Raw genomic sequence first — 25,763 nt, forward strand, 5'->3', positions numbered from 1 at the left:
AACACAGGCATCAAACATGTGATTCAAGTGCATTCGATTTCGCCCACCCCCCCCTGTGTTCCCTCGACGTCGTGAGGAGACCCGAGTTGTTGAAATTACAAACCACACCATCAAGACTCGACCGAAAAGCTTCTGAGCTACCTCGTACACGTCGTTGAACACATTTTGTTTTTGTGGGGAAATATCAAGGAAGATCACTTGCACAAGTCACACCAGGCCGCTGATGGTGTTCGGAACGAAGACGCAGTTGGTCGTCTGCATGATGCCGTACATAGGCCAGGGACGCCGTTGGGGGAAGCCGGAGATGCCGCGACGACCTCGTTTCCCCCACGTATTGACGACATCCCCGAGCAGCACAAGCGGCACGCCGAACATAATAACGGCCATGACGTCTGCGAAGTAGCCGAGCATATTGGCGATTGAGTCGTCGTCTGGCTCAGGAATCGGTACGATCAACGCGATCGTTACAACGAGATGTATCGTCCGTGGAATTCTCGCTCGTAGGCAATGCAAGCGCCCGAGAAGATGTCTCTAGGCGAGTACTGGGTCAATTGACGTCGCCTACAGGGACGAAAGAGTTGTCTATCCACGAGTAGATGCTCCTGTTGTGACTTGTGCAAGTGATTCTCGTTGTTATTTCCCCACGAAAGCAACATGACAAGGCCGAGAAACTGATCCGCCGCTCGCGCGCAGGAGGCATAAGATAAATGAAGTAAATAAAAGTGTTTTTAATCTACCAATGTAGTCAATACTCATTGTTTCTCTTATCAACTTGGGGAACATCCCTTTCCGTCTATTTAGCTAGGATATTAAGAACGTGTATGGCGCCTGCGTTTGTTTCGGTTGACTCACTACCCCAACACACTGAGCCTGGCGACATTAATGCCCAAACTTTCGGCCCTCTCTTTCGTAGTTTTTGTCTTCTTGGACCTGATGAGTTTGCGCAGCGTTTACGAGTTGGAGTCGGTAGTGCACACGGCTGGTCCAAGCTCTAGGCAGTACAGAGCTAGCATTTCGGTATGGATGCACACCACGCGCAGCGCTATCTGGAGCATCAGCGTCGCAGGAAGGTGGATGAACAGCCTCCCATTTCTCTTTGGTTTCGCGCTGCTGACGGCGTCCGGCGCCACCTAGAGTTGGGCGAGTCGTTGTCCAATTTGCCCTCGAAGGAGTTGAAGGCGTGGCTGTGCTTCTGTGCAAAGGTGTGGTATCTTTCTGTGCTGATTGAAGTTCCAAACCTGGAGCTGTCGACGCCAATAGCTGCTCAACTGGTTGGGATGGCCGGCATCACGAAGTAAGTGACAAGAACGAGTAGTGGAGAAGGACGATGCATTCAACAAGTAAAGGCTAAAAGCAACAAAGATATGCCGAGCATCCATGGCGTAATTCCTGGCTCCTTGAATTATCCACCTGATGCCATTGTTGAGCTTGACGTTGTCAAAAGCCTCTTGGCTTGGTCGAACGACACCGTCCTGGAGACCAGTTCCGTTATTAGCGATCACGTCGAGCGCGGGCCGGCTGAGTAGAGGTCACATCGAGCTCCTTGGGGCACAGGACGTCAATGGGGAACACGATGTCCGTCCTGTCCACGCCGCCCTGCGGCGACATGCACGACCGCCTGGAATCCAGGCTGGATGTAAGGTTCAGCTCCACTAGCTTCGAGGACGAGTCAGCACTGGGCGACAATCTCCTCGGCCATTTGCTGCGGCGTAGCACCCGGCGACTTCTGTAGCACGGCAGCTGGAGTCCCTACTTGGTAGTTTTGTCCATATATACTGTGCTGCTTTCCAATCCAAGGGTTGGCAATGTCAGCCTGAGATGCCGCATTCTACCAGATGGAGTGGATGAGCACTCGGAGGTTACTGGTACATGCCGCTGCGTGCCAGGTCGGGCCTGGCAATGGACTAACAGATCTCTCATTATATCATAGAAACGGTTTAAGAAATACTGGTACCATCCGGCACTGAATCCTCGATGATCGCAATTTCGTTTTATGTGACAAGAAGCAACAATAAAGTGGATTTGCTGGGTCGTCTGGTACGTATTATGCAACCTTGAAGGAAGAAGTCATTCCCGGTTATCCCGTGCCGTATGTATAGATGAGCCGTCTTCATAATGATTTGGGATTTGCCGTCGAACCGAATGCATGTACTAGTACCTTACTAGTACTCGTACCGACTAATCTTAGTCAAGATATACCAAGTGAAATTGCTACTTGTATAATCAAGGCAAGTGCATACAAAAATGGCACGTATAACTGCGGTATGTGCTATATACGCTCGATGTAAAGCTTGTTCACCGCCCGGCTGCACCAGGAGGCTTTTGCCGAGAGTGCAATGCATGCAATGAATTTGGAGGCTGACATGAACTCCAGCTCAATGTTGAAGCTACAGTCACTTTCAAAGGAATTCGAGGATTGTCCACAAGAGGAGGAAATACTTGTCGTCAGAGGATTCGAAGGGAGTTGGTGCCGCTGCGAAGCACACCGATCGGCATCCGTATCGACACCAAGCATCTCTACACAACACCAAAATAATATTTACAGTTTTTTATTCCTCTTTGTGACCTCCGCAATAGGCCTCGCCTCCTCCTTCAGAGTCGCCGCCGTACTGGTCGAACTGTGGTTACAATTTGAACAGATGAACGCCGTCGGCCGTCGGGATATTGCTGCCTCCGATGCGGCGGCCCGGCAACGACCCACAGCATCCGTCTCGCATATTCACTCACTCACTCTCACATACAATGGAAGCTCCATCTCCTCTTCTCTCTTTGTAGCCACTGGCTCGACGAATTCATTCTCCACACGAGCGCGGCAGTACCCGACCTTCTGCACCCGTGTTGCAGTCTCTCGTTCGGGCGCATTGGGGCTGGGCAGCCTGGTAGGTTTGGCAGAACTTGCGCAAGCACCCCATAGTGGAAAGCACTGGGTCCGAGCGCAAGGTGTCGATGAACGTCTGCAGGCGGGCGTTGAGCACATGGTCCGTGAGCTCAGGCTGCACGAAAAGCACAGCGCCGCTCGACACGTGCGGCACTTGCACTCCGCGCGACGCCTTTTTCGCCTTGACCTCCTTCTTCAGCTCGCGCTCGAGCTGCTTGAACTTGTCAAACGTTGCAGTCACGTCCCACATGATCACGGGGTTCATGTGCTTCTCCTGGTCGGCCGACTGGGCACCGCAGTCCACGCGCATGACATGGCTTGCGCTTGCCGGGCATCGCTTGCACGAACGCCTTACCCACACAGTTCGCTTCGCCCAGGTTCATGTCGACGCGACAGCGCATGTCACCGGGCACCACATTGACCAGGAGGCGATTCCTGTTCAGCTGCGCCAGCATACGACGTCGGACAGCCGGGGCCTGCCGCTCCTTTTCTCTTGGAAGCGGCCGCATCGTTAGCCTTGTCGACATGGGTGGACTTGGACGCGATAATCCTGCCGCCAACGCGGAGCAATGGGGGCGTGGAGGCTGTAGCAGCCACCGGCTTGGCGATGTAGTAGCTTTGGACGGAGGCCGCGTTGCGCGTGGCATTCATGGACAGCATGGTGCAGTGTAAAAGCTGCTAAACGCAGCGCCCTGCACCAGGAGCGCGAGCACGGACGCGAGGACGTTCCAGGTCAGTACACAGGCGACATAGGTGGCGAGCAAGAGCGTCGCGGCTGAGCTGAGGGTGACGTCGAGGTGCACGAACGAGTCGTAGGCGCTCATGAGCACGGCGAGGCGGACGCCCGGCAGGTTGAGCACGATCGTGGGCTTGGTATTGTCGGAGCTCACGGCGCGGGCGCGGATCTTCATGCTGGTGGCCTCGAGGGTCTTCGCAATGGCGCAAAGGAGTCGTACGTTCAGCGCTCGCAACTGAGCCCGAACGTTGGCACCGGCAGGTGCATGCGGCTCACAGCAGGAGGCTCGGAACGCTGCTGTGGCGTGGGATTTTTCTGCGTCTGGAGTTGCGCGAACTGGCTGCGTCTCCTTCCACCCTGTTGATGACTCTCTTGGCACTGGCCTGTTTTTTTTTCTGGATTGAGCGCGGGGAAAGACGGCGGCTCTGCCCTGCAAGGTGCACAAGCCATGTTGATGAACTTGTTGACGAGGTGACTCGCATATGCTGCAAGGACATCAGCAGCACACGAACTGTCCGAGCTGCACGAAGGAGTGGGCCGACATGAACTGGAATTCGCCAGTGCCGTTGGACCGACCATCACACACAGATTGTGCTGTCGGCACTGCCGCCGACCCGCTGCAAGAAATGCGTGAGTACAAAACTTCCCGTTAGCGTTTTTTTATTCATATGTAAGCTCCCGTTCAGTGAAAAATAAGTCTCCAACCACCGGTGAGAGCGCTTTTGCCGAGAAGGTGTCGCTCAAGAAGGTGGACGTGCTCGAGTTGCTGGGCGCTTAGATTGCCCGTGCATCTGTATATGCTTCGCCCAAGGCGCGCGTTGGTGTGGTAATCACCACATCAAGAAGTCCCCCAGCGCCCGTATCCCTATCGAGTATCCCCACCCACGCCTCACACACACGACGGCACAGTCATGGATGCCCAGTGGACACTGTCACGGTTGGCATTGGCGCTGGCATCGCCGACACACTTTCTAGAACGGCATACAAGGGCCCTGAGCAGCAGCAGCATGTCAATCCTGACAGCCTCAACGTCGCGAGGCGCTTGCGGTTTGACCACGATGTTTCATTTCGTACGTAAGTGCTGGCCTGCTCCCTTGTGGATAACTGAATCAGAAATCGTTCTGCTTGGTCGAGGTGGCCGAGCAACAAACCAAGATCAACGGGGACAAGCCGAAGTTCGTGTACGTCCTCACGCACGAGGTTATCACGTTCCGTGTACTGTGCAAATGAGGCTGAGTCTCAGCTACTTCGCGGCCTCAACTCGAAACTTTTGAGGGTGACAACCACGTTTGTGGGCCCCGGGGTGCGCGGTGTTTTAATCACCTTCCCGGACGCCAAGATACGTCAACTTTGCGTTATAAGAGAGGTATTTTTACTGTGCTCTCGGCCTTTACATTAATGAACGTCCTCATAAGTCGTGCTTGGGCTGTTGGAATGACCAAGGCACATACATGTAGTAGGAGAGTGTGAAGCATGCACGACTTACAGCAATTCGTACTCGAGTACGATTTATAGCTATCCCGTGCAAGACAAGTCGTACGAATTAGAGTCAAAAGTGCCAACAAACTTCAAAGTACAATACATGTATTACCGGAGCATGTTATATAACCAGTTCGGCCCTGTAGTAGTAAACGTGTTCTCGGGTTCATTGCGCTAGTTTAGAATCATTTGGTTGAGCCTCCTTGCTATTATTAATAATAGTGTAGCGATCGCATACGTCGGATCTCTCTCTCCTAAGGGTGTGTAGGAGAGGAGGGACTAGATTAGTCTCCTCCATTCGTTCGGGTCTTGAGCGTGGCAGCACGCCCTGTAATTACCCGTAAATTGCTTACGGCCACGGCGGGGTGGTAATCGCATGATGGTGATGATGTTTCATTTCTTCTCGTGTGGTTGAGTCGACCGTCGGTCATTATCAAAGTTTCATTGGAGCTAGCCATGCCCGTCTTCTCGCTCTATCCGCCCAACACCACGTCGCTGAGTGATAATGTGATCTGCGCTGTCATTCAGCGCTCAAACTCGAGTCGCATGCACGCCGCTGTCGGGACATCTCCGGAAGCCATGAGTGCCCAAGCACCCTTCCAAGCCCGCACGAACCCCTGCATGGCCAACGAAGCCAACGAATTCAACGAAGCTATAGAACAGCAAAACACTCGAGTACAGCGAGAACGTCGCAGAGTGAACCAGGCGAGGTACCGGAAGAAGCAGCGCATGTTGACGCTCGCCCTCGAAAGCGCTAACTCAAAGTTACGACAAGAGATTGAGGAACTCAAACTGAAGCGATGCAGCGCTCACATCGGCATCCCCACCACACAGACAGTCTGGACTGTGGCGATGCAGTATTTCCGCATTTTCCGCTTTGGCCTCAGGTCCCCTCCGCCATTGCTGCGTGACTTCGTGCTGAGCTTTCTGCAAAACGCTATGGCCCCGGACGTGACCGACGGCTCGATTTGCGGGGTGGGTGCACTGCTGGAGAACTGGAGCCTGTTCTCGGTCTACTTTGACAATATCAACATCCAGCTCGAGCGCCTGGAAATTGGTGGTTCGGTGAACTTGGTGATGGCAACCACGACTACAACTGTCACCATTTCTGCCGACACGCTACGACGGGTATTCCCTCACCTGGTCGCTAATGAGGAAGGTAACAGCCTCGCCACCAAGCTGCAGGGACGCTGTATCTCGATGCGTGGGTCAGTGCTTTTCACCTGGGACGACAAAAACGACTGCGTGGCGAGTATGCAAAGCCGATCGGACATGCTAACGCCATTGCTTCAACTGCTAGGAAACCTGGAGGACGTATCTCGCGTATTCGACAACGCTCTTGTTACGCCTGAATGTAGATTGACAAGAAGGGAGGGGAATTGAGCTCGATCATATCTTGTGTTTGTTAGTGGCCAGGATCGAGCTCTGTAGCATTAGTCTCAACGAAAAAGTAGTGTTTTTTTAGCTTAATAGTAAGCTCGCTCAAAGGTAGATTGTCGCTGTCTGCGGAACACTGCAGTTAGCTCCCACCAAAGGCGGATGTGAAGATCTGCTTGAACATCCTAGGCAAGTCCGACGTGTCAAGACAGACATGGCCACGCCCTGCGGGTAGTTCGCGACGGATACGCTCAGCCTCGTCGGCAAAGGAGGCAATGAAAAGAGCGTGAGCCTGAACGCCAGGTTCCGCGAGCAGCTTCCGACCTAGGTATCCGGGCTCGATTCCGTATCGCTCCAGATTGGCATCGCTCACCACAAACACGAACCGATCGTCACCCTCGAGCGCAGCAACACGCTTCACGCCTCGCTCCACAGCTTCAACCGTGTGGTCCCCGCTTTGGCAATACTGGGTATGCGCGGCCATCTTCTGAAGCACTCGCAGTCTCTCCTTGCGATCCTTTGGCGGTGCACCAAACTCCACGAACGGGATCTCGGGCGAGTCGCCGCTGTGTCCCATGATGCAATAGTCCAGCTCGCGCTCAAAGCCCGCAAAGCTCTCCATGATCATGAGTGACGTCTCAAGCATACGCTCGAGGCGAGAGTCCTGCCCGTTGAAGCGGTACATGCTGCCACTGACGTCCATCACAAACAGCATCCGTTTAGGCTCGTCCCCCTGCTGATGACCTGCTGGGGCTTGAAAAGGCGAGTCACTAACGCCTCGGCGCTTGAATACGAGGCGCTCGCCAGCAACTCCATCCACGAGCTTGCCGTCATCCAGCTCACCGCTCGATTGGTGTCGCAGCCAATTGCGCTCCTGAGCCACAGCCTCCAGGTTTGCTAGTACAGCACGCAGTTGAGCACTCTCTCGTTCCACGCGCTTGAAGTACGACTGGTATGTTTCCCATTCACGATCGCTCATATCGATCTCGCGCAACTTTTCAGCGAGCGCTTCCTGTGCCATGGCCTGCGCTTTAGCACGCGCTTCAGCTGACACCTCGTCCTTCTTCTCTTGCGAGACTTGGTGGACCGGATGGCCCTTGTCGAGTCTATAAGGTCCACCTCGACCACCGAGTCCGGCTGTATCACTCCCGCCAGTGCCACCGGCCCAGGTATTTCCTCCAACATGCGGGTCATTGTTCGGGTCTTCCTTGCCATACTTCGGGGCATCCAGACCTGTCTTCGGTGTTGACGGACCGCCAACTCTAGAGCCATCCACTTTCAACTCAAGAGCACTACCGATCGCGAGCTCGTCCTCACGATTGTACATTTGCTTCCATAAGGCAGCCTCCCGGTCTAGAGAAATTTGATCCAACTGCCACACCCTCACAGCACCGTCTTCTTGTAGTGTTAGCGTTTGTTTATCGTTGTGAACGCCTGCTACAGCAACGACGCGAGGTACATAAGAGCTCTCCGTCGGCAAAGATAAAAACCTGCTGTCGCTACTGGCACAAGTTTTGGGTGAGGAGCCAATGACCACATTCTTCGTCTCTTGCGTCTCTGGACAGGTGACTTCCATGTCGACAAGGTCACCAGAATCGGATTGCACCGAATTCACGATCACCGACTTGTTCTGCCAGGCTCGCTGCACCTCTCGGTGTCCCTGCTCGCCTTCAAGTTGCCTCCGTAGGGCACTTTGAACAGTATGGCCATTATCACTCCCGTCGATCACCTGTAAGAATGCTTGGGGGTGCACCATAACCTTAGCAGGGGTCGGTTCTCCTTCGGTTTGCTGGCGGTCAGGAAATACGGAATGTCGTGAATCAACGAGCGATGCACTCGCCTCTGATCTGATATCAACCTCTGCCACTTTCAAAACGAAATTGTTTGAGTCTTCTTGGCACAAATTGTACACCAGTCCTTCGTGTGTGGTTCGTAGGAGCCATTCATGTTCACCCATAGGCTGGACACTGATAATTTCAGCTACTGGCACAGGCAATGAAGCACTCACTTTGGCCAGGTCGACGGAGAAGAAGTTGTTCGAGTTCAGATCGAGAATCTGGAACAACGAGCCGCCTTGCAAATAACGCAGAATCAAGCCTGCGTTGACCCCATCAGCCTCTGTACGCCATCCTCCGGCCTTCCCACCTCCAAACCACTTCGAGAACGGGTTTTGTTTCGCTCTCTTCTTCCCTTGCGATGATGAGGCGTCAACATGCAGTCGACCGTCAAGAGCACCATCAGGAAGGGTGAGACAGTCAGCACGTCCGTCCGAATTACCCCGTGGACTCGTGAAAATAGTGAGACCTAGCATACAACAAGATGAGATAAACGACTGTTATGAGCCAGAAGAATGTCGTCGCGGGGCTGTTCTCTACCTGTGGACGGGATGAATACTGCAACCTCTTCTTGATCAGGTAGATTCACCAGCACAGGGTTCGGTTCCCATTGCATATAATCGCTTTCAATCTCCAATATATTGTGCAACCTGCGAGAAAAAAGCAAAGCATCAGCGGTTTCGTGGTTATCAGTCTGTCGCCGTTGTCAATGTCCAAAACAGCGTACCGTTCGTTACCCTCGAAGTCCGAGAAAGAGTGCAAGCTCATCGGCCGTCTCGTGAGCACTACAGTAAGAGCCGCATGCAAACCCAGTTAAAGCTGTTCCCACATAATACAGTAGATTCAGAAGGACGTACCATGAACCGAGTTATCAGGGAAAACAGCCATCGCGTGAGCTTGTTGCTTTCGGTTTCCCTTGAGTGGCACCTGAAAGGAGGCCAGCTGCTCCGTAAATTCGTGCAGTCGGTGATGTTGTAGCGGGAATGATCTAGTCGTCGACGGATCCAGCCAAATTTGTCGCCGATTCAGCGGTGAGCAGTGAATTTGTTGCTGCGGTTTGTTGGGATTCGCGCTGAACTTCACAGATGCTTCCGGTTGCCAACGCCAGGATTCGGTAGGAACCAGTTCAGGGAGAGTCTGCGTTTCTGCAATATTCATCTTGAGCACCAAAGCTTCTCCGGTGGCTGACAGAGGGATTCCATGTCTGAATTGACGGTGGGCAACAAGAAGCACATCGAAGCAAAATAAGCACGGTATTGTGAATAAAAGCACGTCAGCTATCTAGTCAGCGAAAGCAAGATGACAATCACTGCATTCATATCGATGCACTGCGCAAGCACGCAGACATGCTCTATTGCAAGCCATTTCTATCGAAAAATGACAGCAACCCCACGTGCAACATGCCATCAACAACCATGCCAAATGCAACGCTATACATGCACACAGACACAAGCTTCGTACCTCAAAAAGACCTCCGATAACTGCGCGCGCATGTTCCGATCGTAGGCATCGAAGGCTAGAACGTTTTCCTTTTGCGATGCACACATGAACGATTCACATTGAGCACCAGCATGCAGTAGTACTTCGAAGTAATGGTAAAATACTGGCCCTTACCAGTACTGATGCAACTCCGTCATTTGGGAATTGCTCGAGGTGCTTTGCAACAGCGACAGCTTCGCGAGTCGAATATGGGTACGTGATGGTACCATTCTCCACCAGCTCGCGTAGCTCAGCAAAGGCCCTGCACAGCCGACGTAAGATGTCGACAGATACGCTTGGCGCATACGCACTCAGCAATGACAGCTCTGACTCCTCATCGGGATTGTCAATCGCGCTGAAGTTAGATGAGCAGCATAGGTCAGTCTGTGTTCAAGATACTCCGAAACAACAATAATTGGGGTTGGTAAAAAGCAGGATGCACGTACTGACTGGCAAAGATGTCACCAATCTCCCGAAAAAAGTTGTTTCCCAGGAATGGAAAACCTGGACGATTGGCGAGTACCCACATCCGGAAGTTGGGGTGGAGCTGGATGATATTTTCTTCGTTGTGCCACTCTTCAATTGCCACCTTGGTTGGGTCAATCAAGCGTTTGCCATTTCCCTACAACATACCAGGTAATATCATAGGAGGAAGTTCAATCACCAACCTGTCGAGAACAAGTAGTCACAGGTCTTAATGACGCGAGATGTTTTACCAGAAGCATCTCGCCGTCTTCGATGAGCCCCTTCAGAACGCACACCACCTCCAGTGGCGCTTTGTCAGCTTCATCGACGATCAATGTTCTGCCCGTTTTGGCAGCTCGAACTAATGGGGAGTCTTCCCATTCGATCCTTCCGTCCACAAGAGTCGGCACTAACGTCAGTGTTTGCACGGTTGTCTGAGATATACACAAAGTGCCAACGTTAGATGGTGTTGCATCCGCTTCGTGCTCATCATGACCACGTACATCGCGATGGAGCTGAATGTACTCGCGTTCTTGCTGCAGGAGTTGCAGCAATCGATCGGCCAACTTGTTCTTACCCACACCTTGATTGCCAATCAGCAGCATGTGCTTCTGACCAGCCACAACATCCTGAAGCATGTCTTTCATACACTGCGTATGCTTTGGAATGTCGAAATAATGGGGCTGGGGTACCAACTCGGGGCTACTCGGGGTTTGAATCGGATAAGAGACGTCGCCAATGTGCAAGTATCCGCCATCTTCACGGATGATATCTGTTCATACACGCGTGTTTGTTGGATAACCGACTTAAGGCAAACAATAGCACATGAGAACACCTTTCTTGCGTACCCGGTTGTTGCTGCTTCTGTAAGTGTGTCGTTGACGCCGCAGCTGGTGCCTTGCACTCGTCCAACAGAGAGTCAACAAGCTGACTGCATGACGAAGATAAAAACTGGGTGAGCAGTGTGTCATGCAGCAGCGGACGCAAATCTTGCACAGATTTGTCAGGAAAAGCGTTTAGACGACGGCAAACACGCAGCAGTTGGCGTGTAGACAGCGAAAGAGCGTGGTAGTCGGCATTTGCGCTTGTCTCTTTAGCGCTCCGCAGCTTTTCCGCCAAGGCCAGCAGCATGCTGGTCAGCAAATCAAAATAATAACACAAGATTTCGTTAGTGCGCTAGCGACATGTCGTTCAATCTTGCGTTCAAGTAGGACGTACTTTGTTGCTTCCTGAGGAAGCTTCGGGTACAGGCTTCGTACAATTGATTCACTTTGAGAAGAAGAAATTGCCGAGAGGTGATGAAAGCTGAACATGGAGATGGTATCCGAGCTCAGCCATGCAGCGGTCAATTCTTTTCCCCTCATAGCCGTCGCGCCCTTCAATAGCACTGGGTCTGCCTCAGCAATCGCGATGATGCGAAAAGACGGGTGAATTGCAGATACTCGGCTGAGCGCTCCTGAATTCCCGCTTTTGTCTACGCCTGCTACGATAGCATCGTATGTGGTTTGAGATACTAACTTCGAGCCATCCGCTAGGTCAATTTCTCGGTCTTGAATCAGTCGTTGAAGCACACCGAGACTATCACTTCCGAGTCGGTGCACTCCATCTAGCACAGCGAGATGACCATTTCGAGCGGCGTGAATGAGTGGGCTGTCTTCCCATCGGGTGTTACCATGGGAGTCCGTAGTCCGACGCTGAAGGAGATCTCGTGCCGTCATGTCTTTGAAAAGACTAAAAAGCTCCGTCGCGTATCCCATGCGGTGCGCAAACAATCGAACTAAAGCCGATTTCCCGCTGCCTTTTGCTCCAAGAACACACAAGTCGCTACCGACAGCATGGTCTTGAATCATTTCGGCTAGCATCTCCGAATGAGTCTCCGTCTCAATAAATCCCGGCATTGCGTCCATTTGGGCACGTGTTGTTCCACACGGAACATCCTGCAGGACAAGCTGTGCTGCTGGGGTACGGAATGATACTGTCGCCTTTACGTTTTCAGCAGATGCCTTGGCAACATTTTCAACCGTATACTTGGTCTTTTTCAGTCCGTCAGCGAACTTCGTCACGATACGATCAAGTGCCTTCGAGTTGGACTCGGCTTTGACCCCAAGAATGTCGGTCCTCACTGGAAAGGCTCGTTCGACGGTACTTGCTACGCTCGCATCTGGAAATTTGTCCAGCACCTTCGCACAGTGTGAGAGCGACAGGTAGTCGAAGTGTGGCATACGTGGTCCCGTGCTGGTACCCACATCGAAGGTGGATTCGATCGTGTTGACGGCCTCTCGAATGCCTACAAGGTTCTCCAGCGTAGGCAGTGGGACAGACGGAGCGATAGCAACCAGTTCCTCAAGTTGGGAGCCTGGTGAGCTCGGCTGCACGTTCCGCGCCTGGAACCGCGAACGCAGTGGCGGGTCCAGCGTTCGACCGGGATACGGCGGAACTGGGAGCCCCAACGCGATAACACGAAAGTCTGGGTGCACGCGTACCAAGTTTTGCGCCTTCAAAGCATCCGCTGAGTATCCTTGCTCCACCAACGCGTCGTAGCTGCATGACCATTTAGGAATTCATCAATATATCAACAACGAAAACTCACGCGTACCTTTCCGCTTTCATGAGGAATCTTCCATCATCTAGCATCATCTCTCTGTTCTCAAGCAAGTTGTTCAATGTAGGCAGAACATTTCGCTCTGCCTTTTCAAGACCTATTCAATGCACAAGATTTGGTTTTGTTTAGCACAAGAATTTAGCCAGCAGCCAACTGAACAGAACCACAAACCATCGATCACCAGCACGCGGCCGTTGATAGCAGCTCGAACCGGAGCTTGATCAGTAAAAATGGCCGCGCCGTCAACAATTTCCCGACGCTAAAAGCGAACCAACATGGAAAAACAAATAATTCAGAAACAATTGATGCAAATAACTCCGTCATTTCTCACCTGTTTCAAATCGGACTCTGTGGTATCCTGCGAAATGGCAACATACTCCACCTCCTTGTTCAACAGCTCGCAAAACCGCATACTCAACAACCGTCTCGACGACCCCGGAGGTCTAAGAAACATACAAGTTAACATAAAAAACAGCTCCAAAATTCACAAGAAGCACGAAATATCCTACCCGATAAGGAACATATCCTGCTTTAGAAGGTCCTTTTGCAGCATCCATCTCAAGTGGCGCAGCAGTTCCTGGCCTATAGGTCGCCCCTGCTGCACCTCCGTCAGGTACCCGCGAGGTACCAGTTCTGGCGACTGCGGGGTGCCCACAGTAGCTTTAACGCCCCCGATCTCCACCACTGACGGGCTGGAAGTGGCACCGCTACTGCAACGTATGGAGAAGACGCTGCGACGCTCGACGGCCACGCACCAACCACGTGGGTGTCGCCCCAGAGTGCGCAGCATCGTCGATAATACAGTGTCGGGGACTCTGGACCCCACGTCACGTCGGGGCGGTGCTGACGTGAATGGTCGCTTTTATTAGAAGATCGTATAGTGAGATCAAGTAGTTTTTCACTTCAACTCGGATTTTACGACTTTTACGGATTTTTGCATGAATGATCTTGGAGGAATTCTTCGGCTGCTGGATGCCGCCTCCTAGTTGGTCGTGCTGCCAGAGCGTCTTGTCAACCGAGGCGACCACTTTTTCTTTCGAGCTTAGCCACCACGTGGAATTCGTGTAGCTGGAATTCGTGCCAAAGTCCGACTGGCTTTCCCGCTCTTCACTTGCCTGCGTCGGACAAGGTACTGGAAATCTACGCCTTGAAGACTTGAAGCTCGACATTGAAATAGGTAAAGGCACTGCAATCATCATACCGAATGACAACGCATTCAAGTGCTGGCGGCTTCCAGTCCGCCGACAATGCCAAACGCGACTCCCTAATGTATGCTGAATACGTTTAGAATCGCAAGGACCAAAGATGGTGTCTGGTCAATCCCAAAATACAGTTATCTCGTTTCCATGCCATTCGTACTATAACATTTGTCGAGGTGAGCTGGGTGCGTGTAGAGGTAAAGCACAACAACACTGGGTATGACGAAGCAATAACTATTTAGTGCAGTGGTCATGTTCCTAGTTTGCAACGTCGGTCCTCTACTACCTAGTACATAGCCTTTTCATGGTTTACGTTCGCAATGTGCTGCTATACGGTTGAACGTCCTGATACCAAGCTGAACTTCACGGAGAAGATTTCATCGCCAGTCCTTTGCTCACTTATTGCAAAACCAAGTACCAGTGCTAGCGTCCACATCACACTTGAGGATTTCCTTCCGACCCCGCAACGGGAAAAGTATTCATTTTCTTCCTTGAAGTGCGCGTCATGGCGTTTTCTGGCATTCTGAAACTCAAGTTTGGGCCCTTCTGGTTCAAGACGTCGATTCTTTTGGTCAATGTGGTGGAATTCGGAAGTTGGAATGGCACGTACGTACTCCGCGTTGAACGTCCTGCAGTCTGTGGGGGTTGTATCGACTTGCCGATCGGACGCCGCGACAATCCGATCGCTTTACTCCCGCGCTCAGTCGATGACCGGCAAAAGCTGAGCTTCAGCATTCGGTACGGCGCGAAAGGCAAGATTTTCAGTTTCTACGCACCTTCCGTCGCCGTGTACACCCACTGTGTTGCAGTCCTTCGCGAAGCCTTCAAGAGGAAAGCTGTGAAGCGAGAGGACAACAAGACGGCCAGCATCAACGACGAAGATTACATCGCTGCTTCTAGGAGTGATGGCAACATTCGAGGAAAGCACACCAAACGTCATATTGACTGTGCTCAGAATGACCCCAAAGAGGTGGCAGGGTCTCTTTGCGTCGCCAAATCAAGTGACGCAAATCGCGATATTGCCTCCGGTGCTAAAAGCTGCAGTCGCCGCAGAAAAGAGTGTCCTGAATATCCCTTTCACCCAACTCACCGCATACCAGAGAGAAACTCGGTGATTCATGTTGCCGCCCGGTACAGAAATCACGATGACGATCACTTCATCAGCAGCGATAGCGTGGATCCCTCACTCACCCCAGCATCCCAGTCGTTCGATGTTGGTCTCGCAGCAGAACAGCAGAGCGTTTACTGCGTAGCCCAAGCTCATGATGGAGCTACCACTTTCTCGGTCTACGTGCCAGCCCGTTTCAGAAGACCCGGTCTGTCTTGGCGCGCCGGAAGAGTGTTCAATTTGCCATTCGGGAAGTGGATCCAGTGGATCGCCAACGACGTTCGCGATAGCGAATCCCCGCCGGAAATATTCCTCCTCACAAGCTCAAGTTGCGAGCGTCTGCAGTTGAGCGAGATGCTGGTCATAACGCAGCCATTCTTCGGTGAATAAACAAACGAGCGGGCTTCCAGGCTCCAGGTCAAACTACCTACAAGCACCGACCATCGCCAATGTTTCGCCTCCACATCGCAGAATTCGTCGCCAATTCCGTTCCGGTGTTGTTGCTCCGAGCTTCCTGTCCACCATCGTCGCACGGCATTTCCCGATCGCACCGTGTACAGGTCAAACTCACGGACTTGCCACGAGACTCCTTTCTTACCCGATTGCAACCGTTGTAACGTGGACGTGGTGAGGAGAATGCATGGTGTTCTGCAATGCAAACTGCAATCCGAGCAGGTCGATCCTTGCAGGTAGCCTTCACTTATCGAGTAATAGTCGAGTCAGATACGGTAAGGCAGAGAAAATGTATTCGTCAACATTAACCTCGAGGTCATATAACCTTTATGATTGAATTGAAATTTACTTTTGTCCAGACAGGTAAACAATTATTTTGAAGATCAGTATACTTAATAACCTCTATGAATAAGTGCACCAGTAAGTCATACTTCCGAAGTTTCTTACTGTGCACTTCTCAACTGTCTCTGTTTCAACGGGGCACTTTCCATACTTGCCGGCCGCCGTCGTACTGGCCGTTGCGGCACCCGCGCGTCGTCTCCTGGCCCCCTCTGCCCGTGGCCACACCCTCGCCCGTCGGGCCAGACCTCCGCGCGTCCACCACCGTCTCCACGGCCTCCCAATTCCCCAGGAAACCTCCAGACCACACCCGCAAACTTCGCCTCAGAAAGACCGAGCATGGCCACGCCGACCGACCCGCTGTCGGAGCCTGCGGCCGAGCCTCCTGTGGCCGCAGAGGCCGCGCGACTATCGCTCAAGGTGCGCACACTGGATCAGAAGACGTACCCGATCACCATCTGCGCGGCCGCCTCTGTGCCGCAGCTCAAGGAGGTCGTGGCCGCCGAGACGGGCATCACACTGGCCCGCCAGAGACTCATTTACCGTGGCCGAGTGCTCAAGAACGACCAGTCGCTGGCTGCGTACTCGTTGGAGGATGGCCACGTGCTGCACTTGGTGGTGCGTGCCGCTCCGCTGCCGTCTGCTGGCGTTGCTGCTGCCGGCCACGGATCGGCCGATTCTTCTGCTCCGGACGCTGATGCTGGCCAGGCTGGGCGAGCCTCTGACCACACTGCTGCTGCACACCAGTACTTGGCTACAGGATTCAGCTCAATGAACGGCATGGACGCGCTGAATGCGCGGCTGGACGAGTTGCAGAGACTGTCTCAACGCGCGCGGTCGAGATCGCGTCAACGTCGAACAGCTCGTATGCCGCTGCCGCCGACAGATAATGATGAACCTGACCCGACCATGGGACGCCCGGGCGGTGGAATCCCCAGCCGCGTGCTCATGGGCGCTACCATTTCGGTGCCTGAAGGGGCCAATGTTACCATGCCCTTCCTCAGCTCCATGATCGCCAACCTTGTCACGCAGGTTCATGAAGGTGGCGTGGAAGGCGAAGGAGTGACGACAGGAACCGCTGCAGATGGACGACACCATGTGTCGTTCTCGAGTGAGGCCCTGGGTGGGGTCGCTGCTGCTGAAATGGGAGCGACCGCGGCGAGAGCGCTGCGCCACCACCGCCGGAATCGCGATGGATCGGGTAGTACGGGACGTCAACGCCATGGGCGACGTTCTTTTACTGGTGCTGGGCGTCAGGAAGCTTTGCGAGTTCGTACGGGTGTACTGTTCGCGTCGATGCGTGCGACGCTGGATGACGCGTCTCTCAATTTCCCAGCCGAGCTCGCCGCACTGCCGCAAGGAGGGGACAATGCAGCTATGGCAGAACTGCAGCAGCAAGTGGAGATGCTGCTAACGCTGCTGGAGCGGTTTGGGCCACGACTTCGCCTTCTTCCTGCTGCGCTTGCCCAGCGAGACCGTCTGACTGAGCGCTCTGCTCTAGCGGCTAGTGGTACGGCGCCAGTTGAGTCAGCTTCAGGCAGCAGTAGCACACCCAACACGACCAATGACCCAGCAGAGCCAACAGTATCAACACGCCATGTGATTCGTGCGATCGAGACGCTGCAATCGATCGGAGAGGCCACTGACTTGCTGGCGCGCATGGTGCGCCATGCGTTTGTTCACCAACCCATACAGTTGCGCGAACCCATTCCGTTCCGTGAAGATGCTGCCGGTGCTGCGAATTTAGGTGCTACTATTGCTGGTGACGGAGTAGATGCCGCGATGCAAGCAGCGAGTCGCACTGCAGGTGCTCACGCTACTACTGGTGACAGAGTGATTGCTGCGATGCATGCAGCTGCACGAAGCGAAGGAGGTGTTCGACCTCGGTTTCGAGTGTCTCGAGTCAGGGCTATGGATCTGCTGGGCGAACGAACTATTACAGCGTCGAGAACGGGCAACACTGCTCCAGGATCGACCCCAGGCTTCCCAGTAGATCTAACGGGCTCTTCTACTCGTGCAGCGCCACCGGTGCCCCAGCTGGCAACTTCCGCAGATAGCAGTCGACCAAACACGCGAGCTGATGCAGCTCCAAACAATAGTATGGATCCTCAACTGCCTGCAGGTGCGCGCATCTCGATTCCGGGCATCGGTGGACTGCCTCTCATGTCTTCGGTAGTGTTCCCATACTCTCTGGCAGCCGGCCTAGGCGGTAGCCATGCTACTACGACCTGGAACCTGGCGGATTTTGTAAGCCGGCTAACCAGTGAGCTGCCAATTTCCACTATCTACGGAGTCATGGCGGGTGATGCCACCCATCTACACCAGATCATGGCGCACATTGGCTTCGCTTTGTTCAGCGGCGTTGACGTTCCGCGGATATCAAGACCGAACCTTCGTGCTTGGGCCCAAGACCTTGTAGACGAACTCCGCCGTTTGTTGCGCTCGAATGCGCTGCCTGCAGACGTGCTGGATCAAGTGAATGGAGAGACTGAGCGACGCTCAGCGCTGGGGAACGAGCTTCTTCGTGTTATGGAGCCGTTTATCCCTGACCTCATCGACTACCTCGTCCGTGCCACGTCAGCTAGTCGGGTCGCTGCATTTGGAACCAGCAGCTCAACATTTTTGCGTACAATGGTCCGGCAAGTTGTCCACCAACTCCGTTCCTACGCAAGAGACTCGACAGAATCCGAAGACGAGAGCGACGAGCGATTGAAGCGTCTGCTGCGAGGACTACTAATCTGGTTCGGCATGAACGAGCACATGGCGGGCTTTGTCGTTGACAGTCTTCTATGCTGGACTGAAGGAGATGGCGCTTCAAGTCGTCGCGGACGTACGCGCCAACGCGAGGACGCTACTAGCGGAGCTGGTGCTACTGACTCGTCTGCAACCAAGCGGCGACGTGAGTAAGACGTCAAAGGAGCTGCTGTAGCGGGACCATATTGGTACCTTCAGCATTAGTCGAACTTTGCCTTGGATAGCAGGATAGGAATTTATCTACAAAAATGCAGCTTGTCAACTGTGTCCACTTTTCCATAAGTGGAGTCCAAAAAAATAAACACTTCCGAGTAAACGCCAAAAAGGCTTGCTCCGTTTGAATAATGCATATGAACAAAACTAAATGGCGCAAAGCTACTCCGAGGATCTAGTTGGACAGCGGGTTCGTGGTCGGGAACTTGGGGTAGACGCGCTTATATAGGTGGAGGCACACAGTATCGTGCTGCTTGATGGGCTTGTTGAAGACGGCCTTCAGGTCGCCGTGCGTACCCAGAGACTCCTTGATGTGGCCTGTCAGGCCGTGCTTGGTCGCAAGCTCCACGGGCCTGAACCACCGAATGTCCTCCGGCGAGTGAAACATGTAGCGCACCACCGCCTTGCGCTTCTTCACCTTCACCGGCGTACCCGTGACGATCACACGCTTGAGCACGACGCGGTTGGGATTCACATTCTTCAGAGTACCGGACGCCACAAGCTGGCCATCCGGCTTAAAGAGCAGCAGGGATGCAGGCTGGAACGTCACGGGGCCGTACACAGTGGCCACGCTCCAGCCGCCCTGGGGCAGGAATCGCTGGAACAGGTGCTGGTCGCTCTTGAGACTCTGGTCGCTGAAAACAGGCTTGCCGGAGAACCGGCGGAAACCGCAGTGGAAAGACAGCTCGTCCTTAGACTTGAGCGGTTCACCAGCGAATGACGCAGCGCGCTGCACCGAAAAGTTGAGCACACTCAATCGGTTCTCGTGCTTCAGTAGAGCGCCCATGACCAGAGGGCCAGCCTGGATGCGGGCCTGCAGTTTAGCCACCGGCACACTCTTAAGGTGCAGGGTCACAAACACGCCAGACGGCACGTAGCCCATTTCGCCGAACTCGTCCGGCAGCGCCTCGCTGGCAAGCGAGGACGACGCGACGGATGCAGCATCCTCCACATCCTCCATAGCCATCGAGGAAGCACGAGAACGCGCAGTCTGTGTCTTGGTCTTCCGACGCAACTGATCTTTCATGGCACGCTCAGCCTCCTTGCCACGTGCAAGAGCAAGTCGCTGCACCATCGCGAAATCCTCAAACTGGAACAGGCGGGCGTAGTCAGAAGGAAGCGACTCCTTCGGGTCCCAAGCACTCGTGCGCAGCGACTTCATTCCGCGGTATCGGGCGAAGCGAACGCGAGCAGGCTGATCAGCAGGGACGTCCACCTCATCCGGGAACGTCATGTTCTCCTCTTCATCCTTGCGCTTCTGAGCCTGGTCAACGTAGTCGTCGTCGACCATGAACATATCATCATCGTCGTCGTCGTCTTCTCCCTCGCCGGTTTTGCAGAAGTCCTGGTTGACAGCAGCGGCTTCGTCCTCCTCCTCCTCGTCATCTTTCATTCCGCCCTGCTCTTCTTCATCCTCGCCATCAAGCCAAGCGGCCTGGTAGCTAGAAGCGCCCTTGCTAGCAGCAGTGTCCGCCTGACGCTGCTTCTTGGCCTCCTGTTCCGCCTCGGCCAGCTCCTCGTTCGTGGGCCAGGTCTGCTCGGACGCAAACGGATCGTACTCAGCCTCAAAGCGAAGGTCCTCCTGCAGCGTAGGGTCAGCAGTCGCGAGCACCATGTCGCCATCCTGGCCAGCCGGCATCGGTGCAACCGGAGGCTTCGCACTCATGTTAACGTCCGTCTTTCCGCGCTGCACCTGACGCGCAGCCGCGTGAGTGATGCGGCTCATCTGGAAAGTGCCTACATCCGTAATGTGGATGAGCTGGTTCACCGACAGCGGCTTACCACGCAAGTAACCGTTCACCTGCAGCTCGCCGACCTGTTCACCCTTGTCGTTCTGCGCCTCCGAGCCCGGCACGAACGTGGCCGTCGTGGCCAGCATGTACGAGCGCGACTCGCGCCAGTGAATCACCTTGGGAGACAGCGTAATCAGCACGCGCGAGAGTTGGCCGGCCACATTGGCCAGCGCCACCTTGGTGCTCTCACCGAACTCCGTGGCGAAGAATTTGTTGCCAAGCTTCTTCAGGTCGTTCTGCGCCTTGGTCGTGTGCTTTTCCAGTCCCTGAATGAGGCCCACCGAAGTCGGCAGACCCTGGGCCCGCACGGCCGACACGATTTTGACGCCTTCCTCGCTTAGGCCGCCTTCTACTCCGCTGTGCACAGACAGCACGAACACCACGACGTCGGCCACCTTGGCGGCGTCCAGGGCCACCAGTAGATTGCAGCCGCAGTCCACCACGCAGAGCTTCTGCTTGTGCTGGCTGAAGACGCCAACCGTGCAGTTGCGCAGGCCAACGGCGTCCTGGGCCGGCTCCTCCACGGTGGAGGCGCCCTCAAGGATGTTCTGCTGCACTGCGGCCAGATCGGCCTGGTCGCTCAGGCCCACGAGGGCCACGATCTTGGGCGGGCCGAGCGCGCTACCCAGGCCGAAGCGGCGCTGCAGCAGCATCTCATCACGCTTGTTGCCGCGCAGCTGCTTCTGGCGCTGCAGGCGCGCCGCCTTCTGGCCAGAGAGGCTCATACTGCCGATGCTCGAGCCCGTGCTGCGCACACTGGCCCGTCGGCCTTCCACCTTGCCACCGGAGCGCCGCTCCAGCAGCGTCTTGGAATCATGGCGGCCCGTCTTGTGCTTCTTGTTCTTCTGCTTGAGCGGCCCGGAGCGATGGTGGTGCGACGTCATGACCACCGCGAGGAATGATGTGCTATGTCGGCCCAAGCGCTGCTGGCCAGGCAAAAGGACTGGCCACCCAGTGCGTATACTTGTATCCCGACAGATGAAAAGAACTCGATTTAAGTTAAAGATGTTGCTCGCACGTGTATCATTTTATCCGGCTGGTACAGATTCACTAGTTAAAGTATACACTTGTGTCAATTCTGCAGTCTTGAACCACTGGCGATGCCTTCCCCGATGCCCGAGGACGACGCAACGGCGCGCTTCCTGGCGAAGTACGGCGTTGCCAAGCTGGCCGAGCAGTGGTGCTTGGCGCCTGAGGTGTGCGCCACACTGGCCGAGCTGAGAATCCGCTCGTTCTTCCCCGTGCAAGCCGTGGCCATCCCCAAGCTCCTGGCCAGCGACAGCGACCGCGTGACGGACATTTGCATCTCGGCACCCACGGGCAGCGGAAAGACGCTCACATACGTGGTGCCTATCGTGCAGCGGCTGCTGCCGCGCGTGGTCTGCCGCGTGCGCGCGCTCATCGTGCTGCCCAGTCGAGACCTGGCCGTGCAGGTGCACCAGATCGTGCAGCAGTTCTGCAGACACACGCCGCTCAAGTGCGGGCTGGCCATCGGCCAGTCGAACTTCGCCGTGGAGCAGGCCGCTCTGGTGGGCGACATTTCAGGAGATAAAGTGTCCTCCACGACCGATGGAGGACGTAGCCTCGTGGACATCTTGGTGGCCACCCCAGGTCGACTCGTGGACCACCTTGAGCAGACCCCGGGCTTCACGTTGCAGCACCTGCAGATCATGATCGTGGATGAGGCTGATAGGCTGCTGAACCAGTCGTACCAGGACTGGATCGCAAAGGTCTATGCCAGTGTTTTCAATGGTCAGGAGGTGGACGAGGAAGGCCTGGCCTTGGGCGTCGGTGTCACGTGCCGCCGTCAGGACTCGATCAACAGACGCCGCATCCGCACGCCGCTCACAAGAGTGCTGCTGTCTGCCACGCTCACGCGCAACCCGCGGAAGCTCGCTGCGATCGGCATGAGCAATGCTGAACTGACCAAGATCGGGCGCATTGATGACCCACTGGCTGACAACGCCAAGCTGGGAACTGCTGGCGACTCGGACGAAGAGGACGAAGAAGGTGAAGACGCCTCGGCATCAAACAAAATGTACTCGACGCCTACGAACCTGGACGAGTTCTGGATCGAGTGTGACACTGGATCCAAGCCGCTGGTGCTGCTGGAGCTGCTGAGCGAGTTTGGCGGCGCGCTGTCTATTGTGTTCACGGCCAGTGTGAACTCCACGCATCGACTGGCACGACTGCTCCAGTTGTACTCTAGCCACCCGGAGCGGATTCGCGAGTTCTCCAGTGGTCTATCCCAGAAACAGAGATCGGCTTTGGTGGCGGACTGCAAAGCTGGACGCGTCGAGACGGTGGTGTGTTCAGATGCTATGGCGCGTGGTATGGATATCGACGATGTCGCGAACGTTGTCAACTACGATGTGCCGTCTTTCATCAAGACGTATATCCATCGTGTGGGTCGTACGGCTCGTGCTGGCCGCCACGGTCGCAGTGTGACGCTCGTGAAGATGGGCCAGACGAAGGGCATGATGCGCATGCTCAAGAAGGCCGACAGCAACAAGCTCAAGCCGTACCCGCTCCAGCAAGAGCACATGAAGACGCTGATCCCGCGCTACACAGCGGCTCTTCAGCAGCTCAAGGACACACTCGAGGCCGAAAAGGCTGGCAGAATCCAGGCCACCTCTGTGCTTCGCCCAAACAAGGGCGATGCGAGTGAAGGCAGCACGAAGGGCGATGCTGCAGCGGCTGACGATTTAGACGAACAAGTCGCCAGCGCCGACAAGAAGCGCTCGTTCTCGGTGCTGGGTAGCCAGCTTGAGCGGAACTTAAGCCACAGGAAAGCACGCAAGCAATGATTGACCAGCTAGATAGATAGAAAGCAAAAAGAGTCTACCAACATATTACCCTGACAGCTGAGCCTCTGTAGCTGTGTGTGGTCTATCCACTTCCTTTTCTTCCTGCCGACGCCTCTTGTTGGAAATTGGCGGTTCACCGCGCTCAGCTCGCTCCTTTTCAATCTGGATGCGCTTGAGATGGTACTTGTGTCCTTTTGAGCGGAAGTGCTCGGCCCACTGCTTCTTACCAGTGAACTCTCGCCCATTGCAGACGTCGCAGGTGTTCTTCTGGAATTTGTCCTCCAATGAAGCAGCCTGCGCCGCATCTGGTTGCTGCTGCTGCACTGTTTGGTACGATGTGATCTCCTCGCCCTTCAGGAACTTGTGTGCGATCTCAATCGCAGGTTGGGCCACGAGTGTGTCCCATTTCGGTACATCGCTGCTATCCACTTGGTAGACTGGGATGTTCTTGGTCACAAACTTGTTGCGAATCCACGAGAGCTGACGACGCGCATACTGTCGCGTGGCGACATTCAACTGCTCGATGCACGCATCCAGGATGGTCTCAAGTTTCTTCGGGTCGTCCGCCGAGTCGTCAGTCGCTTCCAGCGCATCGAAATACGGCTGGAACTCCTTGTACCCGATCGCTTGCAGAATACCCACCGAATTCTGCTCTTCATCGTCACTGTCCGGGTTCATCCTCGGCGGGTTCTCCTTCACCTGGGCGCGCAGGCCCCGGATCTCTTCCACCAGCCCTGAGCTCAACATGGTGTCCACACGAGTGGCTAGCCGTTCACTCAGCACGGGTTTACTAGCATGCACCCAAAACGCACAAGCATCAAAGTATCTCTCGATATGGCGTTGTTCCCGTTCCTGCTGGGCCAGCAGCTCGCTATGAGGGACACCCGTCTGCTCGAACACCTGCAGACTGCGCTGCACCTTGCGCACGTTATTGACATGCAGCCTGGTAGCCATCACGGGGTCCACCGTTTGTAGTCGGGCATACAGAGCCTCGGGCGCCAGCTGCTGTGTCTGCTCTTCCTGGCCGTCGGCTGAGGCCTTGACCGGCACGTCGTCCAGCAGCTGCGACTTCCAGAGCACGGCCTGCGTGTAGTACATGGTGCCGCCCACCACAATGGGCACTTTGCCTCGGGCCAGGATGTCGTCGATGGTCTGCAGTGCCAAGCGCTTGAACTCCAGCACGTCGCAGCGAGCGCTCGGGTCCACGACGTCGAAGAGGTGGTGCGGCACGTTCTGCTTTTCGTCCTCCGTGATCTTGGCCGTGGCCACGTCCAGCCCGCGGTACATCTGCATGGCGTCCGAGTTGACGATCTCGCCACCGACAGCCTTGGCCAGGTCCACCGACAGCTTTGTCTTGCCCGCGCCCGTCGTGCCGATCACCACCAGCACTTTGCGCAGCGCCGTCATTGACACCTATTTCAATTGATTGGCGACGCCTAGATCGACGATGACTTGGGTAACGTATGTGAGGATATTTAGACTGGGTTCTAAACCTAAAATATGTTTCGATTTGGCCGCATGCATGTGGTCATCGTGGTGCTGCCTACTGCACTGCTCGCTTGCTCGCTTTGGAGATGAGGAAGTCGGTGATACTCAAGACCTTCTTGTGCTCGGCTTCTGTCAGCTGCATTGGCTTCTTGGCCGCAGCAACTACTGCATCATCATCAGTTGCAGTACTTTCAGTCGACTGTAGTGTATCCACTTCAGCAACGCTTTGGGCCTCGTTGCCGCTCGTCTTCGGGGCTCTGATCCCGACGGCCACCATGCTCTTGAGCTGGAAGAGCCGACCGAGTGTCTTGGACGACAGGTGCAGCACGCAGACGGGCACGTTGTGCAGACGACAGAGCAGCGGCAGGTGGCCGAACGCCAGCGACTCGGGGTTGTTAGCCAGCACCACCACGCGCAACTCTCCTCTGGCCACGGCACGCGCCACTTGGTTCACGCCGCACACCGCGTGGGAGCGTGTGGTTGGCACGTCGGCCACCTCCTTCTGTAGCCGGTCAAGCACGATGTCGCGCTCCTCCTTGGCCAGCTCCTGGAACTGCGAAGCCGTCCACGGCCGAACGATGTCCACGGTCCGCCGCGTCTTGCTCTTTTTCTGCTGCTGCTTGGCCGCCCCTGTCGGCCGCTTGAACTGCATGGCCACCGCAACCTTGGTCTTCGCCATCGCCGCTGCCAATTCCAATGCTGTCAAGACAATAGAAACACGCCTATTCATTGGTTAAAACAAAGTACCCAATCACATA

The 25,763-nt window shown here is 54.9% G+C and overlaps 8 protein-coding genes across 10 annotated transcripts; 2 read left to right on the forward strand and 6 right to left on the reverse strand.

Moving 5' to 3' along the window:
- Nucleotides 1–2,792: 2,792 nt before the first annotated feature.
- KRP23_5703 (uncharacterized protein) lies at nt 2,793–3,405 on the reverse strand (the record flags this gene model as incomplete). The annotated part of the gene is made up of 2 exons (XM_067890800.1): nt 2,793–3,164; nt 3,238–3,405. The coding sequence occupies 2 exons, from the start codon at nt 3,403–3,405 to the stop codon at nt 2,793–2,795; spliced, it is 540 nt and encodes a 179-aa protein (XP_067745218.1).
- Nucleotides 3,406–3,525: 120 nt separating this feature from the next.
- KRP23_5704 (uncharacterized protein) lies at nt 3,526–3,789 on the reverse strand (the record flags this gene model as incomplete). The annotated part of the gene is made up of 1 exon (XM_067890801.1): nt 3,526–3,789. The coding sequence occupies one exon, from the start codon at nt 3,787–3,789 to the stop codon at nt 3,526–3,528; it is 264 nt and encodes an 87-aa protein (XP_067745219.1).
- Nucleotides 3,790–6,612: 2,823 nt separating this feature from the next.
- KRP23_5705 (von Willebrand factor A domain-containing protein 8) lies at nt 6,613–13,641 on the reverse strand (the record flags this gene model as incomplete). Of its 2 annotated transcripts, XM_067890802.1 has the most annotated exons (15): nt 6,613–8,774; nt 8,846–8,955; nt 9,033–9,090; nt 9,163–9,509; nt 9,767–9,834; nt 9,920–10,139; nt 10,231–10,406; nt 10,501–10,683; nt 10,753–11,021; nt 11,098–11,381; nt 11,468–12,790; nt 12,846–12,948; nt 13,023–13,110; nt 13,183–13,294; nt 13,361–13,641. In XM_067890802.1, 15 exons carry the CDS (start codon nt 13,639–13,641, stop codon nt 6,613–6,615), a joined length of 5,784 nt encoding a protein of 1,927 aa, XP_067745220.1. The 2 variants fall into 2 exon arrangements, with proteins under 2 accessions (XP_067745220.1, XP_067745221.1); XM_067890803.1 differs by lacking the exons at nt 6,613–8,774; nt 8,846–8,955; nt 9,033–9,090; nt 9,163–9,509 and adding an exon at nt 9,657–9,672.
- Nucleotides 13,642–16,289: 2,648 nt separating this feature from the next.
- On the forward strand, nt 16,290–18,857 carry KRP23_5706 (Ubiquitin-like domain-containing protein CIP73; the record flags this gene model as incomplete). Of its 2 annotated transcripts, XM_067890804.1 has the most annotated exons (2): nt 16,290–17,612; nt 17,674–17,697. In XM_067890804.1, 2 exons carry the CDS (start codon nt 16,290–16,292, stop codon nt 17,695–17,697), a joined length of 1,347 nt encoding a protein of 448 aa, XP_067745222.1. The 2 variants fall into 2 exon arrangements, with proteins under 2 accessions (XP_067745222.1, XP_067745223.1); XM_067890805.1 differs by having other exon boundaries at nt 16,290–18,857.
- A 235-nt stretch (nt 18,858–19,092) lies between these two features.
- On the reverse strand, nt 19,093–21,594 carry KRP23_5707 (Pre-rRNA-processing protein TSR1-like protein; the record flags this gene model as incomplete). Its single annotated transcript, XM_067890806.1, has 1 exon — nt 19,093–21,594. One exon carries the CDS (start codon nt 21,592–21,594, stop codon nt 19,093–19,095), a length of 2,502 nt encoding a protein of 833 aa, XP_067745224.1.
- Nucleotides 21,595–21,810: 216 nt separating this feature from the next.
- On the forward strand, nt 21,811–23,517 carry KRP23_5708 (ATP-dependent RNA helicase DDX51; the record flags this gene model as incomplete). The annotated part of the gene is made up of 1 exon (XM_067890807.1): nt 21,811–23,517. The coding sequence occupies one exon, from the start codon at nt 21,811–21,813 to the stop codon at nt 23,515–23,517; it is 1,707 nt and encodes a 568-aa protein (XP_067745225.1).
- A 45-nt stretch (nt 23,518–23,562) lies between these two features.
- Nucleotides 23,563–24,924, reverse strand: KRP23_5709 (tRNA dimethylallyltransferase; the record flags this gene model as incomplete). Its single annotated transcript, XM_067890808.1, has 1 exon — nt 23,563–24,924. One exon carries the CDS (start codon nt 24,922–24,924, stop codon nt 23,563–23,565), a length of 1,362 nt encoding a protein of 453 aa, XP_067745226.1.
- A 136-nt stretch (nt 24,925–25,060) lies between these two features.
- KRP23_5710 (uncharacterized protein) lies at nt 25,061–25,684 on the reverse strand (the record flags this gene model as incomplete). Its single annotated transcript, XM_067890811.1, has 1 exon — nt 25,061–25,684. The coding sequence occupies one exon, from the start codon at nt 25,682–25,684 to the stop codon at nt 25,061–25,063; it is 624 nt and encodes a 207-aa protein (XP_067745227.1).
- Nucleotides 25,685–25,763: the final 79 nt, after the last annotated feature.

This window comes from Phytophthora ramorum (genome assembly GCF_020800215.1).
Source record: "Phytophthora ramorum isolate Pr-102 chromosome Unknown Phyram_PR-102_s0005, whole genome shotgun sequence".
NCBI classification, from domain to species: Eukaryota; Oomycota; class Peronosporomycetes; order Peronosporales; family Peronosporaceae; genus Phytophthora; species Phytophthora ramorum.